Source organism: Epinephelus lanceolatus, chromosome 15 (genome assembly GCF_041903045.1).
Source record: "Epinephelus lanceolatus isolate andai-2023 chromosome 15, ASM4190304v1, whole genome shotgun sequence".
Classification (NCBI taxonomy): Eukaryota; Metazoa; Chordata; class Actinopteri; order Perciformes; family Serranidae; genus Epinephelus; species Epinephelus lanceolatus.
Genome location: NC_135748.1, coordinates 19,470,135 through 19,488,064, shown reverse-complemented (window position 1 = coordinate 19,488,064; position 17,930 = coordinate 19,470,135). Strand labels below are relative to the sequence as shown.

The window sequence follows — 17,930 nt, the reverse complement described above, 5'->3', positions numbered from 1 at the left end:
TTCTGACAGTTTGGTCAGAAACATGCACACCAGTAGCCTGCTGGAGGTCATTTTGTAGGGCTCTGGCAGTGCTCCTCCTGTTCTTCCTCGCACAAAGGAGCAGATACCGGTCTCTTGATGTCTTCTCCATGCTCTTGAGACTGTGCTGGGAGACACAGCAAACCTTCTTTAGTATGGATGTGCCATCCTGGAGAAGCTGGACGGCCTGAGCAACCTGACTGGGCTGCAGGTACCACCTCATGCCACCAGTAGTGACAAGGATACTAGCAGAACACAAAACTATAGAAGAATCAGGAAGTAAGGATAAGGAGAGAGCAACTGTCTGTTGCCACCACATGATAAACCGTAAGTGCTAATATCGTAGGCAACTGGACTTGCTTGCGTTTCTTGAAGACGTTTCGCCTCTCATCCAGGAAGCTTCTTCAGTTCTAAATGACTGGTACGAAGTTGCAGGCTATAAACCCTGTGTGGGTGGGAACCCTTGCGGAGTCGTTAAGGTCACAATGACTGTGATCTTAACGACTCTGAAACTAAGAGCTCACATGACCCCTACGAGTCTGCAAGGGTTCCCACCCACACAGCGTTTACAGCCTTCAACTTCATACCAGTCTTTTAGAACTGAAGAAGCTTATTGGATGAGAGGCGAAACGTCTTCAAGAAACGTAAGCAAGGCCAGTTGTCTACGATATTAGCACTTACGATTACCATGACCTAGATGACTGACAATATTCACCGACCACATGATAAACCATTCCCTTTTTGGGCTGTCTTGCTTTTGCCTCTACTTTGCACCTCTTGTCACTTTCATTTGCACCAAAGCAGGTGAAACTGACTCACAATCACTTGTGCTTCCTAAATGGACAGATTAATATCCCTGAAGTTTAATTGACTTGGTATTATACTGTGACTATTAAATGTTCCCTTCATTTTTTTGAGCAGTGTTTACTAGCTGTGGGTGATATGAATGCTGATATCTCATGATAGTCTAGAGAATGTTGAGATTTTATAGGGCCTGGTCACAACACATCACACACCTGTCTCCATGATATTAAAAGTTCCATGGCTGATAAGCTTCAGCAGAATAACGTCTGTGAGTTTTGGGAAGAAGTTAAGGTTATCAGTAACAGTAGGATTAACTTGCCATCGAATTTTGATGGGGTTACTGGGTCTGACAATATTGCTGAACTGTGGAGAAAACATTATTGGAATATTTTAAATGTGTTAAGATGCATTGTTTTTTTTTAAAGAACTACTAATATAACATCAAAATGTAATGAATGAATCCTTTAAACTGCTGTTTCTGTAAGCAGCTCCACTGAATGTCAGCACGTGAGGTGCATTAAGATTCAAGGTAAGGCCCCTTTAACTTTGACTGAAGCATTAAGGCAACAACATTCAAGCTTTGTCTGAGATTTGTGATCAGCTGTGTGATTTGCAAATAAAAGGTCTTGGTGGACAAAGTGCCCCAGGCTCACAATGAGAGAGGGCCCCTTTTGAAAAGACTGATAACTCTGCCAGGCAAACTGAATCCTCTGCATGGTTGCATCACATTAATTAAAGGTCTGTTTACACATGCAAGTTGGGCCAAATGAGTAAAGTGCCGAAGCAACGACATTCTTTCCACATTATCTCCGCCACCGATGCCCAACATTTCCACAGTGCCCTGAAAAAGAGGAACTATGGAGGAGGAACTCACTGAGGAGGAGGGATGACTTCCAGTAATTGGACTAAGAGCTGGATTCACTGGAATTCTGTGTATCACGTGAAAACGAAAGCAGTTGTGTACAGAGTGGGGCTTTGATGGTGATTGCAGTGTTTACACCTCCTGTGTTGCCATGAGCCCATGTGACAGAAGAATGGGGGGAGGCAGGGGCTTCACACAGGGAGAAAAGGAGCAAGGCACAAGAATGTGAAGAGAGATGGAAACAAGAGCGTGGGCGAACAAAGTGAAGTTGTAGTAGCTGGAAATTAAGGTAAGAAAGTGACTTTATTTCTTAACTTATCATTATGATATATTTTTATTAGTAAGGCATGAAGACATGCTTATTGCACAACGACTTTCTTTTTCTTTTTAAATAAAAACAGTAACAATATATGGGTGTCCGGGACGGTTTCAGTATTTAAATAAGTATCTTCAAGTTAGGCATCTTTCAGTGGGTGTCATGTGTAAGTGTAAATGTAAATGTAAATGTATTCTCTTTAACTCTCAAAACGTATGTCAACTTCTCCATCACTAAAATTTCTTGGAGAGTTTCCAGCCTGTGTTCCTGTTTTGGGGACTCTTCTTTGTGCCAGTGCCTTGTGATAGCTTTCATACTTGACTCAAGTAAATATCTTTTCTCATCACAGCACCTTTTATGTACCCGTGATACATCACAAGGCAGGCATTTGGGATTTTATATCCCAAGGCATTTTTAACAGCCACATGAGTATTTTCCCATTATATGACCTGATCCTTACAGTTCCAAAAAACATGGTCAGCCTCCCTGTTCCCACACAGCCTCCAGTGGCATTGCTGTACACCCAGCTGCCTGCTTTTTAATTTGGCTGTTATGAAAAAGCGGGTTAACATTCTTCCAGCAGAACCCCCCCCCCCCCGTGTCTCAACGACACGGGGGGGGGGGGGGGGGGCGGTGGTTGCACAACACTATTTAGGAGGATTACATAATGTCAGATTCTTGTTTACACCTGCAGATGTACATATGTTGACATATCTGCAGGAAAATAAAGTAATAACTGCTGAATTTTAAAGATTACACCAACTACACACAATCAGTTGTAAAACTATTTTTTTAGCTACTATCTGAGCCCGGTCTCACTCTGAAGTTGTCGAAATCCCGCACTTGGGCAGCGACTTGCGGCATCGGAAACCAATGAAAAAGGCGTCGTTAAAGGCCTTTAACGTCGGCATGATACACAGCCGGTTGCCATTATAGTTTATTCGCACCCGACGGCGTCAGGGGGAAATGCGGCGGGACAAGGACGAAAGATTAGGTGGTGAAAGTCCAAGTGGAGCGGACTGGAGGGGTGGTGGATGGGTCCAACAAACCACAAGTTTCACCCGAGAGAGCGGTGTTCGCATCCCGTGAGATACTAAAGCAAAACCCTGTTCTTTTTTTCCTAAACCTAATCACATGCTTTTGTTGTGTTTGTTGTTGAAGGAAAAAAAAGTCAATTCGCTGCATTGTTCCGACGTAGTGCATTTATTTTGAAAGAGACTGTTTGTAAATGATTCATTTCCTGTGAAAACAGAAGTGTATTGTAGAAGCAGACAATGCACGTAACAGGCAGAACTTGACAGTGTCCCAAAACGTCAACAACCAACGCACCCAAGGTACCTTGCACTTTGTATGTGAACGTGGAAACCAAACGTCAATATGTGACAAGGTTGGAGTGAGAATATGTTGACTATAAGGGGTTTTGAGGTTGGTAGTCAATGGGGAAAGTGTTTTTCAAACTAAAGATTGATTTTTTTTTTCTTTTGCAGCACTTCTTCAAGGCTAAATCTATACTCGGTTCTCTTAAAAATCCCCTCCGGACATGTTTTATACCATATAATACATGTCTGTTTAGAATAGTAATGTGTGTCTGATGTGGGTTTTACTTAAAAAGTTAAATTACTTGGTAAAAAAAAATCCAGAATATGCAAATATTTTTCATAAAAAAATTAAATGCTGGACATAAACGTTCTTTGAAAAGAAGAAGAGGAAGTACTCTATGCAGAAATATTTAAATCCATTTAATAAATCAAAATTATCCAGAAAGCAGCAAGACCTCTTATTTAAGAAGCTGAAACCATGAAATGTTTTTGCATTTAAAAAATGACTTCAACAATCATCATATTTTAATGATTGTTGAAGTCATATAAATTTTTCTTTCTTGACTAATTGTTACAGCTGCCCTTTCATATGTATTTTCATATGATTCGTGAGCAAAGTTCTGAATTTGTTAAGTAACTAGTAACTAAAGTTATGAAATAATTGTAGTGGAGTAAAAAGTACAAGATTTCCCTCCAAAGCAGTGGTTCCAACTGGTGGGTCATGGTCCAAAAGTGGGTCGCAGGTCCACTCTAAATGGACTGCAAGTGACTCACAAGCGTGTCAAGTTCGAGAAATCACACTTCATTTTTATGTACAGTGAATTTCCAGCACAGAGCTTTTATTTTGAAGTGCTGTTTTCTGCTGTAGAGTGAGTAACGGACACCTACTTTACAGAGACAGCAAACTATCTTGACAACACTCTAATATAGTGGATGGTCGGTAGGTTGGTAGGTCGATAAGTCGAAAGATAGGTCAATTGAGATAGATAGATAGATAGATAGATAGATAGATAGATAGATAGATAGATGAGCCCTATTAAAGTACTGATTTAATGAATAAACAGAAACTACATTTACATACAGAGCTGAGGTGCTTGTTTAGGAGCGCAAAGTAAAGTTAAATAAGTACCCAACTAAATTAAAAGCACCCCAAATTTGCACCTCAATACATTACTTGAATGTTGACATGCAGGTTAATCTGTGACTTTAAATTGCCCATAGGTGTGAATGTGAGTGTGAATGGTTGTCTGTCTCTATGTGTCAGCCCTACTGTGGTAGTCTGGCAGTCTATCCAGGGTGTGCCCCACCTCTCACCCAGTGTCAGCTGGATAGGCTCCACACCTCCTGTGACCCCCAACAGGATAAGTGGTTACGGAAAATGAATGAAATTGACCATGTCAGAAACAAAGATGGAAGGATTTTGGAGTTCTTGGCACAGTAAGGGTTGATGAATCATTCACCCTTGTACAATATTAAACAGACAGCAAGTATGAAAAAACTTGTATTCAAAGAAAAAGAATAAAGAATGAACAAAAACTTCTTCATTTGGAAATTTGCAACGTGCTAAAAGCAAATGAGTGGGTTCATGAGTGACTTATAAGCTGCTTATATGAGATACATTACATAAAAAAGGAAAGTACTCAAACTATACAACCTAATACTGAATTGACTGCATCTATATATGTGTATAAAAGTCTAATGAAGAAAATCTAATACCTTTGTTGTTAAAGTATTTGATGTTCTTTGTGTGACAGGTGAAAGACACAGCACTGTAAACACACAGTGTTTGGACGAGCGCGACAATGAATGTGACAGAAGTCTACAAGGGAATAGCCAATATCTATAAAGAGGGAAATGCCTCTGGCAATGGAAGCATGGGGCTCTTCAACATCCCCCCCTCCATAAACAAAGCAACCAATGTCTTCTCCATTGTCATCCTCTTCATCACCATGATATCTCTCGGCTGTACGATGGAGATTTCCAAAATCAAGGTCCATCTCTTAAGGCCAAAAGGAGTAGCCATCGCACTGCTGGCCCAGTTCGGCCTCATGCCCCTGACTGCTTTCTCTCTAGCCAAAATGTTACAGATGGAGCCCCTGAAGGCCGTGACTGTGCTGATCTGTGGCTGCTGTCCAGGGGGAAACTTATCAAACATTTTCTCCCTGGCCTTAAAGGGGGACATGAATCTCAGGTAAACCCTCAGTCATGGATTGATTCCTGTCTTGTTGGAAGATTACAAAGTCTACTAACACAAATGTTCCTCTCAGGTGTGTTGGTCTACTAATGTTTCTTTATTCTCTGATACCCTCCAAGCATCGTGATGACCACCTGCTCCTGTATCGCAGCACTGGGTCTGATGCCTTTGCTGCTCTATATCTTCAGCCAAGGCTTCCCCGGTCTGGAAAATGCTGTACCGTATGCCGGCATCATCTTCGCTCTCGCATTCGCCCTGGTGCCTTGTGGCATTGGCATTGCCATAAATCACTACAAACCAAAGTACTCATCAATCATCATAAAAGTGAGACTCCTAAAATGCATTTTCTGTTAAAGACAGTCCTTTTTTCATAGCAGACATTAGTTGGGTTTCCATCCACCTATTTTTATTCGCATTTTCAACAATTGCGAAAAAAAACTTGAATGGAAACACCAGAAATTTGAAAAAAGTTTTAACGCTTGGAGGGGGTGGAAAAGTCAGTGTATCGATATTAGGAAAATGCGACTTTTGGCAATGGAAACAGATTTAGCGAATAAACGATGACGTAGGCTACCGAATCCTACTTCTACTTCACTTCCACTCCACGAGTCCACAGTTTGGGAGTGAAGTGCTGCTGGACAACTACTTCCCAAAAGTCCTTTATGCGCCTACGTTCCCATACACACGGACAACGACGCGATGGTCCCCTTCTCCCAATTTCTAACAGTAGTACTCTGGTCAGCGAGTGTAGTCTTTCTCGTTTCTTTTTCAGGACACTTATGTATGACAACACTGATATGAGTGTGATGAGAGCTCTCGGAATAGCCAAGAAGTTCCCAAGGAATCTCTCCATCTCGTTGTAGTCATGGATGTGCCGGTAGTTGTTTACATCAGTTGTGGACATGAGACGTTCTCAATGACGTCATCTCACGGCACCCTCTTCTTCTACAGGTGTTCTTTTGCATTTTTATTTTTCACAAGAAGCGCCACCTACTGCTTGACCTGATGACTCCCAATACTGGCAAAACTTTAATGAATGGAAACATGCATAAATTCGCAGTTTCTTTTGCGCATTTTCACAAAATTCGCTTAAAATTTGCGATACATTTGGATGGAAACCCAGTTATTTTTGACATATCGTAGGAGAGAAAGCCAGCCTTTCACTGCTACACATCCTGCCTTTTGTAAGAAAGAGTTTTTTTCCCACAACTCATCATTACATGGCGTGGTTATAATTTGTGGTCCAAATACAAAGGAAGCCATAGTCCTTTAAACTAAGAGCAGACTTGAAGGTTGCAGATACGTTTTGCCACATTTGTGAATATGGAAGAAAAGCGAAGGAACATGTTTTGGTGCTGATGTTCACGTACCAATTAGGGGAGATAAACAGACCCCATTGACTCATATCACTTTCTCGACAGGGTGGTCTCGGCATCCTGATGGTCTCCTGCCTTGTAGGGTTCACCCTGTTTGGTATCGTTGTCAAAGACGTACTGTGGATGGTTCTAACACCCGATTTCCTGGTTGTGGCTGTGCTGATGCCACTGATTGGCTTTACGCTGGGATATGTCATGTCTGTCCTATGCAGACTCAGTCCAAAGTAAGTGATTACACGCTAGATGTACCCTTATCTGAGTTCCTTTCTTGGTTTTGTTTAATTTAGGGATTTATGGTGGCCTTAAGAGGTGAACCGTACCATGCATTTTTCTCATGAAATACTAGATATTTCATGAGAAAAATGCATGGTACGGTCTATGCCATTGCTCCAACAGCCCAAAATTCTGAAACCCCATTAGTCTGAAAAATGTTCCATTGGACCAAAAGCCCATTGCTTCAAAAGCCTGTTATCCCAAAAACAAATGGCCATTGCTCTGAAGTCCCGTTTCTCCAAAAACACAAAGTTTCTGCAGTTGTTTACCAACCCATCCCTGCTTGTCCAGCAACTTTTGTACCCCTAAACGAGGGTATTTTGTTAAGTATAAGCCAACGGTATGTTTATTGGGTTAATTCAGCAGTCTGTAATGATTTGGTACGGTGAACGATAACGGAAATGCTAATGCTAGTTTGCTAACTAGCTAATTTGCGGTCGTCATTTCCGGAGAGCAATAAACGGCCGTGTTTGGTTTGAGACAACACTACCCTGTCGAAATTTGCACACTACGCCAATTAGTACATACTGCATATAGTATACTACATAGAAGTATACTAATGGAAGTATGTGATTTGAGAAACACCATAAGACTATAAAACTCTGGGAAAAACAGTGGTTGGCTCCTGTATAGTTTCTTTGTTTAAAAACTAAAAGAAACAAAGGCACCTTCATACAGAAAAGAAAACTTTACAAGAAACAGTTTATAAAACATAAATTAAAAAGTAATGTAAATGTAAGTAATGTGAAAACAAATAATGTACCTTGCCAGACTGGAACACGGTTTCCTCACACAGTCGGAGACATGTAGGTGACTGGAATCTATATGTTTAAAGAATCATGTTAACATTACATAAACAGGACTGAAAGCATATTTTTATAAACAATAAAAACATCTTTGTTGAAGAAAGGCCCAGGTGAGCTCCCTGTCCTTTTTATAGACTCCACCAGTTGCTTATACTGCCTGTTACTTTCCCTACATTTAAAACAGCAAAATTCTACTGAGACATGAATGCATCAGTACTCTTCATCACATAATGTAACATGTAATAGTCAGCCCCTCGCAGGAGCCATTTTTCAGTTTTATAAGTACCTTTACTTTTGATAACTTATGGAGATTTTGCTAAAAACACTTCTCTCTTCACCTGTCCCTCAGTATTTCAAACTTCAGCTTTTTAAAATAAGTGGAGAAAAGCTTTAAATGAACAACTGAAACCTGCAAATTCTGTTATGTCAATTTCTTTCTTTCATTAGCAACAACACAAGTGCGTTTGAGTATGACATTTGAATAATGTAATATAAAAACTAATGACTCTCCTCTTTTTAGATGCAGCAGGACAGTCTCCATGGAAACAGGGTGTCAAAACATCCAGCTGTGCTTTACCATCCTAAAAGTGGCCTTTCCCCCTGAGATCATTGGACCCATGTTTTTTTTCCCAATGTTATACTACACGTTCCAGTGTGGTGAGGCCCTTCTGTTGGCCCTGTGCTTCAGATGTTACCAAGCATTCAAGCCGCCATCTGAGGGTAAGTGTCCCAGCTACCTGTGTGCTTCTGCAGAGTGAGATCAAAGGATGCAGTGGTCTAATATCTCCCTTCTTTTACACAGACGGTGTTGACATTAAAGGGGCAATCGAGGAAAAACAGAATCCTGTGAAATGAGGATGCAGCAATTCAGCATCCTCGCTGTCTCCATATCATCTACACATTCCCCACTCAGGCCTTAGATACTGACAGAAAGACTGTTGAAGCATGTGCAACTAATATTACCTAGTTATTGTTTACATAATCAGTATTTATATTTTTGTATTCAAAATATCTGATGTAAGATTGAAATTTGCAATTTTTATGATTTGAGTATGAATGAATGAGTTTATGAAATCTACTGAAGTGTCAATTGTTATTTTTTAATTGGAGAGTTGAAAAGCAGTCTGATGAAAAGGAAGGTTATAGACACCCCAAATAGTATTTAATCACAATGGCGGCAAGGTATATATACGTACATATACATTATATATATATATATATATATATATATATGAGTCAGTCACCATAGTCAACCTGAATTAAAACTTTTTACATATCTTAAAATACCATCTTCATGATTAAAATAATGGCCTTGGGGTTGTATGCCTTCGCTGACCAGTCAAATTGCAGTTAAAGTTTACATCCAAGTCCGTCTAGACTCACATGTAGCCATGACAGTTGGCAATGTTTCAAATAGGTTATGGATCTTGCTGCAAAGAAGCTAGCTGAAGTTATGCCGTTCAATAATGGCCAGAGAAGTGTTTTTGCATAACATTATGATGCCACAGTGAAGTTAACCTTTGACCTTCTGGATATTTAAAATGTCATCACTTCATTGTTTTATTCTATTAGACATTTGTGTGAAGTTTTGTCATAATTACATATGAATTTTCGAGTTATGGCCAAAAACATGTTTTGTGAAGTGATACTGACCTTGACCTTTGACAATCAAAATGTAATTAGTTCATTCTTAAGTCCAAGTGGGCGTTTGTGCCAAATTTGAGGAAACTCTCTCAAGGCCTTACTGAGATATTGCGTTTAGGAGAATGAGACGGATGCAAGGTCACAGTGGCCTTGATCTTTGACCACCAAATTCTAATTAGTTCATTGCTGAGTGCCAAATTTGAAGAAATTTCCTTAAGGAGTTTTTAAGATAACACATTAGCGGGAACGAGTCCAGTGCAAGGTCAGCATATGAATTCTTGACTTATGGCCAAAAACACCTTTTGTGAGGACACAGTGACCTTGACGTTTGACAACCAAAATCTACTCAGTTCATCACGGAGTCCAAGTGAACATTTATGGCAAATATGAAGACATTCTCTCAAGGCCTTCTTGAGATATTGCATTCACAAGACTGGTACGGACGTATGTACAGATGGACAGACAACCCGAAAACATAATGTCTGCGGCCACAGCTATAGCCAACATGGAGGCATATCAACAAAAACTCAGTTCGTCAGTCCAAAAATAAAGTCAATGGACAGTCAAACAAAGTCAACACTGACATTACACTAATCTGTACACTTGCTCGTTGTTGTGTTGGACCTACCCAACCATGTTTACAGTGTACAGTGTAAGCAGCTCCACTGAATGTCAGCACGTGAGGTGCATTAAGATTCAAGATACGGCCCCTTTAACTTTGACCTAACCATTAAGGCAACAACATTCTGACTGTACTTCTGCAGTCAGAATGTTGGATCAAGTGAGAGACCAGTCCATCTTTTTCGCTCTCAAACTTCGACCAAACTCCAAATGGTAAAACTTTCTGATCAAATGTAAATCAAGATCAAATGTAAACATATCGCCCCATTTCCTATCTAAAATGTCTTCAGAAACATATTTTAGTGCGCTGTTTGGCTGTAGTATGAGAATTTGTGAACAGGAAGTGGGCGCCACACTGTTTCCTGTATTGTAAAAACAAAGGCTGAAAAACACTGAGATCAAACGGTAAAACTAAGCACTGTTGGTGAGATATGAACCAAGATTCTGTTACTGCATTGCCTGTTTCTCACCTAAAATGTTTTCATAAACACAGTTTAGCTCACCATTTAACCGTAATTCAAGGTTGTTACCAGCTGGCCACCATGCAGCTTCTCTACCTCTTGAGCAAAAGCTGATGCACCCCGTCTCCTCTGTTGTCTTTGGTCCATCAGACCATCTTTGCAGCAGTGATAGAGAGCTGGTTGATGGCTTGAGCTGTAGTTGACTGCAGGGTTGACACTCACCATGTTGCCATGTGCCCATGTGACAGAGGGGGAGGAGGGCAGGGGATCCACACACAGAGAAAAGGAGCTGGGCACAAGAATATGAGAAGAGATGGAAACAGGAGCGTGAGCGAACACAGTGAAGTTGCAGAAGCTGGCTGGAAATTAAGGTAAGAAAGTGCCTTGGTTTCTTAGCTTATCATTGTGATATCTTTTGATTAGTTAGGCATGAAGGCACATGCTTTTAGAACAAAACAATGGCTGCTTCAAACAGGAGAAACAGATGTTTGGATGAGTGGGAAATTGGTAAAGTGGTTGCACAACACTCTTTGGAAATACAGGAGGTTATATAATGTCAGATTTACATCTGCAGATGGAGATATGTTGACACCTCTACAAAAAATAAAGTATTACACACACCTACACAGAATTAGTATTAAAGCTGCTTTGATTGTTGCAAGTATAGGGGGTTTTGATGTTGGTAGTCGATGGGGAAAATGTTCTTTAGACCACAGCTCTCCTAATGATCGCTTCCAGACATATTTTCATACGTATAAAACTACTCTGTTTGGAATAATAATTTGTGTCTGATGTGGGTTTTCCTCAAGAAGTTAAATAACTTAATCAGAAATCCAGAATATGCAAATATTTTTCATTAAAAACTGCTTCTGAAAAGAATGGAGGCTTTAATTTTCCACATCACACTTGTGTAAGCTGCATACTGGACTGAAAGTGGCTGCCACACCAGATGTGATGACACATAGTCACAATTATACACACGTCTCTCTGTGCTCCCCTCAGCAAACAGCAATCCAATGAAAGTCAGGTTTGGAGTAAAGCTATTATTGTAGCTGTAAACTGGGAGGGAGTATTTTGATCCTTTCCTTAAGTAAATTAACTTATATCAAACTGTAGAAAAACTTGATAGCAAAAGTCTTGCATTGAAAATGTTACTAAAGTAAAAATATGTAAGTACAATTAGGGTTAAAAGTAAAGGTGCTCAATGCAAAAAAATCACTTTAATAAATCAAAAATAATGTCCTTATATTTGAGGAAATGTTTTGCATGGAAAATGACTTTAACAATCATCGAAACTACAACATTTCCCAAAAAGAAAAAAAGAAAGAGAGATTGAGATTAAGATATTTCTCAAACTTAAGGGCAGTACTTGAGTAAATCAGCTTCTATCACTGGATGAAACCAGCTCAGCAAAATAAAGAGCAAGTCATTCAGTTACATATATTGGTGGTAAAACAAAATAATGAGTTACATGGCAGTTCCAGATGCCGTTATAGTTTAACGTCGCCCAGCGGTGTTAGAGGGGAACGTTACGGGACTAGGACCAAAGTTAAGGTGGTCAAAGTCAAACTGCGACAGGCAGGAGGGGTGGTGGATAGGTCCAACAAACACCAGCTTTCAGAATGGTGTTTGCATCCCGCAAGATCGTAAAGCCAAACCCTGTTTTTTTTTTTTCCTAAACCTAACCACGTGCTTTTGTTGCCTAAACCCAACAATGTGTGTTTGTTGTTTGACGAAAAAAAACCCATCAATTCGTGGTCTTGTACCGACGCACATTGCATGTGGACGTGGAAAGTCCATGACCAGACGTCAATATGTGACGCTGTCAGAGTGAGAATGTGTTGGCCATGTGGGCCAGATTTCTCCTTAGTCATTAGTTCAAGGTCCCACAGTTTATTACATTAAGCATTATACTTGCGTTTGACCACGTCGTCGAGCTAGTTTGCTGTCTCTGTCAAGTAATTGTCAATTAGTCACTCACTCTACAACAGAAAACAGCACTTCATAATAAAAACTATGTGCTGGAAATTTAGTGTGTGTGCTTTTTTTTTTTTTTTACAGACTTGACATGTTTGCGAATAATGTACAGTCCATTCAGAATGGGATGCGACCCACCAGACCCACTAGCGCACTGCCACTGAAAATAATTCCCACGAATTCCCTCAATACTGAAATGACTACATTTTTATATATGTATAAAAGTCTAGAATCCATTACTATAATACCTTTGCTGGTTAAGTATTTAATTTGCTTTGTGTGACAGGTGAAATCCGCAGCACCATAAACGCAGTGTTTGGATCAATGCAACAATGAATGTGACGGAAGTTTTCAAAAGATTTGCTGACATCTCCAATAATGGAAATTTCTCTGGCAATGGAAGTATGGGGCTCTTTGACATCTCCCCTGTCATAAACGCACTCGGCAACATCTTCTCCATTGTCATCCTCTTCATCACCATGATATCCCTTGGCTGTACGATGGAGATTTCCAAAATTAAGGTCCATCTCTTACGGCCAAAAGGAGTAGCCATCGCACTGCTGGCCCAGTTCAGCCTCATGCCCCTGACTGCTTTCTCTCTAGCCAAAATGTTACAGATGGAGCCCCTGAAGGCCGTGATTGTGCTGATCTGTGGCTGCTGTCCAGGGGGAAACTTATCAAACATTTTCTCCCTGGCCTTAAAGGGGGACATGAACCTCAGGTAAACCCTCAGTCATGGATTGATTCCTGTCTTGTTGGAAGATTACAAATGCATTCAATCATTAACTACTTAAGCTGGGACAGCACAATTGGTTGTCATATTACAGACTGTTGATGAACTGAAAGTTCCTTTCAGGTATGACAGTTTACTAATGATTCTTTATTCTCTGATACCATTCAAGCATTGTGATGACCACCTGCTCCTGTATCGCAGCACTGGGTCTGATGCCTTTGCTGCTCTATATCTTCAGCCAAGGCTTCCCCGGTCTGGAAAATGCTGTACCGTATGCCGGCATCATCTTTGCTCTCATGTTCTCCCTGGTGCCTTGTGGCATTGGCATTGCCATCAGTCACTACAAACCAAAGTACTCATCAATCATCAAAAATGTGAGACTCCTAAAATGCATATACTATTAAAGACAGTCCTTTTATACAGCAGAGATTTTGACGTGTCATAGGAGAGAAATCCAGCGTGCATGCATAATGCCAGGACCCTGAAACTGCAGCAGCTAAATGGAACTCAGTACATTCATTTGACTATTTTCACCTGTGCTTTTACTGCTACACATCATGTCTTATGTGATAAAGCTCTGTTGGACACAAAGTGTTTCCCACAACTCACCACTTCATGGCGTGGTTATAATTCGTGGTCCAAATAAAAAGGGAGCCACAGGGGCATTGGTGGCTTAGTGGTAGAGCAGGCGCCCCATGTACAAGGCCGTTGCCGCAGCGGCCCGGGCTCGACTCCAGCCTGTGGCCCCCTGCTGCATGTCCTTCCCTCTCTCTCTCTCCCCCCTTCACACTTAAGCTGTCCTATCAGTTAAAGGCTAAAACACCCAAAAAATATCTTTAAAAAAAAAAAAGCGAGCCACAATCCTTTAAACTAAGAGCAGACTTGAAGCCTTCAGACGATATCTACTACATTTGTAAATATGGCAAAAAAGAAAAGAAACATGCTTTGGTGCTGAGATTAAAGTATTTGGGGAGATATACTGACCCCATTGATTCTCCTAACACGTCTCTTTACTTTCTCGTCAGGCTGGTCTCAGCATCATGGGTGTTACCTGCATTGTAGGGACAATCCTATTTAGTGTTGCCTTCAAAGACGTACTGTGGATGGTTCTGACACCTGATTTTCTGGTCGTGGTCACACTGATGCCAGTGATTGGCTTTACGCTTGGATATGGCATGTCTGTTTTATGCAGACTCAATCCACAGTAAGTGAATACACGCTAGACGTATCTTTATTTGAGTTGCTTACTTGGTTTTGTTTAATTTCAGGATTTATTTTGGCCTGAAAAGGTAAGTGCATCGAGTAATTCATGAGAAAAAATAAAGAAATAAAGGTCACTTTGTGAACGTTTTTTTAATGCCTCTGTGCCAGCAACAGCCAGCTTTATAATTCTAAGTTTTGGGGTTGTCTGTTCATCTGTCTGTTCGTCCCATTGTCATCATTACGATATCTCAAGAGCGCCTTGAGGGCAGAAACGTTAGCTTGAACTTAACAATGAACTGATTAGATTTTGATGATCATAAGTCAAAGGTCAAGATCACTGTGACTTCATCTGTCTCATTCTTGTGAATATGACATCTCAACAACAGCTTCAGGGAATTTTTTCAAATCTGGCAGAAATGTCCACTTTTAGTCGTGGGTGACCTGATTAGAATTTGGTTGTCAAAGATCAAGGTTACTGTGACCTTGCATCTGTCTCATTCTCGTGATTGGAATCTCAATAAGGCCTTGAGAGAGTTTCCTCACATTTGGCACAACGTGCACAATGTGCCAAAATTTCAAACAAATGTCTAATAGGATATAATGATGAAGTGATGACATTGAATATCCAAAAGGTCAAAGGTCAACTTCATTGTGACATCATAATATTCTGCAAAAACACTTTTCTGGCCACAATTCAACGTCATATCTCAGGAACAGAGGGGGAGATATTTGGTCAGATACTGAATTGGTCACACTAATCTTGAAACTGTGCTGATTGTATAGATCTGTGCTGTTAGGGAGGAAGATGTGTGAAAAATCCATATTTTCACAGTAATAGATGAATAATTTTAATGCAACTTGAGCGTTTTGCAGAGGCATACAACTGCAAGGGGGTAATTCTAGTTTGTTCTTCTTTTATGCCGCATTCCCCCTGCATGGTACAGATCCATGCCAAATTCTGAAGCCCCACTGATCTGAAAATTGTCCCATTTGACCAAAAGCCCATTCTTAACAGCCTGTTTTTCCCAAAACAAATGCTCAATCCTTCAAAGTCCCGTTTCCCTACAAAAAAATGTTTTTACTGACCCTTCATGGCGTTTGTCTGCCATATTTGAGCCACTTAACTCAGGTGTTTTTTCAAACACAATGGGTTTTTGGTCCAGTGGGACATTTTTCGGACTAACGGGGCTTAGGAATTTTAGGCTGTTGGAAAAATGGGCAGTCCTCTGTGGTACAGCATGGCTCTAACTGACTTTTTTGGTTTTCCATTAGCAAAAGCTCTGGATAGTACCTGGTACTTTTTGGTACCATCTCAATTAAAGTTCCAAACAAGCGGAGCTGTTACTAGAGGGTGGATTGGTCAGAGAGAATCGTCACTAGAAATGTTTCTTGCACGACACAATACCTCTTGTACAAACCTACCATTTTTAAATACCAAGCTATCATCACCTGGAAATTAATTCTCTTTCATTAGCAACAACACTATGTAATATGTAATATTAAAACTACCTCTTTTTAGATGCAGCAGGACAGTCTCCATGGAAACAGGGTGTCAAAACATCCAGCTGTGCTTTACCATCCTAAAAGTGGCCTTTCCCCCTGAGATCATTGGACCCATGTTTTTCTTCCCCTTGTTATACTGCATATTCCAGTGTGGTGAAGCCATTCTGCTGTGCCTGTGCTTCAGATGTTACCAAGTATTCAAGCCACCAACTGACGGTAAGTGTCACAGCTATCTGTGTGTTTCTGCATAATGAGACCAAAGGACGCAAAAGTCTAATATCCCCCTTCTCTTATACAGATGGTGTTGACTTTAAAAACGGGACAGAGGAAGAGATTACTACTATCAAATGAGGATGCACCTCTCACTCTCTCAGTATCACCTACATATTCTTCATTGTTCTATACAATATTAACTACAGGTAGTGCCTGTTTAAGTAGGACGTTAATGATTGAAAAATAATGAAGTATTTATATTTTTGTATTCAAAATATCTGATCTAAGATTGAAATGCACTAATTTTATGACTTGAGTATGAATGAATGACTGAAGTACTCTGTGTGTTTGAAGTCAGAGCAGATGACTGTGACATGTGGGGTCCTACAGGGATCCATTTTGGGACCCGTCTTGTTTAATCTCTATATGCTTCCATTAGGCAGAATCACACAAAATAATAATGCAGCCTACCATAATCATGCAGATGACTGGTAAATATACATATCACTTTCACCAGGTAATTATGGACCTGTAGAATGCCGGTGTCACTGTATTGAGCAAATAAATGATTGGATGTGTCAACATTTTTCTCCAACTCAACAGGGATAAGACTGACAATTATCTTTGGCCACTGAAAGAAAGACAGTGTCAGCTCTCACCTTGAATCCCTCTCTCTTAAGGGTCACACAAGAAACCTTGGCATTATCCTGGACTCAGATTTAAATTTCCACAGCCACATCAAATCCATAACGTCATCTGATACCATTTAAAAAACATTGCTAGAGTCAAAGCAAGACCTTGATAGGCTCACCTACGCCTTTATTTCCAGATTATATTACTGCAGTGGTCTGTTTGTATAATTTTCAAAACAAGCTGTACGGCAACTTCAGCTTATTCAAAATGCTGCTGCTAGGGGGACCTGACAAAAACTTGGAAATATGACCACAGTACTCCAGTCCTAAATCCTTACACTGATTACTTGTAACTCAGAGAACTGATTTCAAAATTTTGCTGCTTGTGTATGAATTACTTTGTGGTTCAGCGCCCAAATATATCTCTGACATACTTGTGACATATGAACTTTTCAAGACCCTGAGGATATCTGGGGCTGGCCTACTGACCGTCCCAAGAATCAGGACAAAACATGGTGAAGTAGTGTTTTGTTATCATACAGCACAAACCTGGAATAACCTCAGATATACCAGATATGTTAGACAAGCCCCGACTCTGAACATTATTAAGTCAAAGCTAAAAACATCCCTTTTTACACTACCTACTCCATCCTGTAATGACTGCAACCTCATTTTTAAATAATATTTTTTTTTATCTTTGCAAATTATTAAGTTGAATTTAATACTTTTTAATACCTTTTTTAATACCGTCACAATATTTTTTAATACCAACGCGACTTCAAGCTGCAACTGTGGTGGCAACCTTTCGAACTTCAGTGTTGGGGGTAACTAATTATAAAATAACGGATTACTGTCATTTTCTTACTTAACTTTCTGAGTGAGTAAGTGTAATGCTTACAATTCAAATCAAGTACCTATTATTACAGTTACTGGATACTTTGTTACTTTTTTGCCTAAAAGAAAAACACTGACCTA

General features: G+C 40.2%; 2 protein-coding genes across 2 annotated transcripts; both read left to right on the top strand.

Moving 5' to 3' along the window:
- Nucleotides 1-1,780: 1,780 nt before the first annotated feature.
- Nucleotides 1,781-9,046, top strand: LOC117266932 (hepatic sodium/bile acid cotransporter-like). The gene is made up of 6 exons (XM_033642369.2): nt 1,781-1,973; nt 5,074-5,510; nt 5,633-5,837; nt 6,935-7,113; nt 8,489-8,688; nt 8,771-9,046. Exons 2-6 carry the CDS (start codon nt 5,122-5,124, stop codon nt 8,821-8,823), a joined length of 1,026 nt encoding a protein of 341 aa, XP_033498260.1. The 5' UTR covers nt 1,781-1,973; nt 5,074-5,121; the 3' UTR covers nt 8,824-9,046.
- A 1,888-nt stretch (nt 9,047-10,934) lies between these two features.
- On the top strand, nt 10,935-16,652 carry LOC117266933 (hepatic sodium/bile acid cotransporter-like). The gene is made up of 6 exons (XM_033642370.2): nt 10,935-11,065; nt 12,958-13,392; nt 13,574-13,778; nt 14,430-14,608; nt 16,127-16,326; nt 16,409-16,652. The coding sequence occupies exons 2-6, from the start codon at nt 13,004-13,006 to the stop codon at nt 16,459-16,461; spliced, it is 1,026 nt and encodes a 341-aa protein (XP_033498261.1). The 5' UTR covers nt 10,935-11,065; nt 12,958-13,003; the 3' UTR covers nt 16,462-16,652.
- The last annotated feature ends 1,278 nt before the right edge of the window (nt 16,653-17,930 follow it).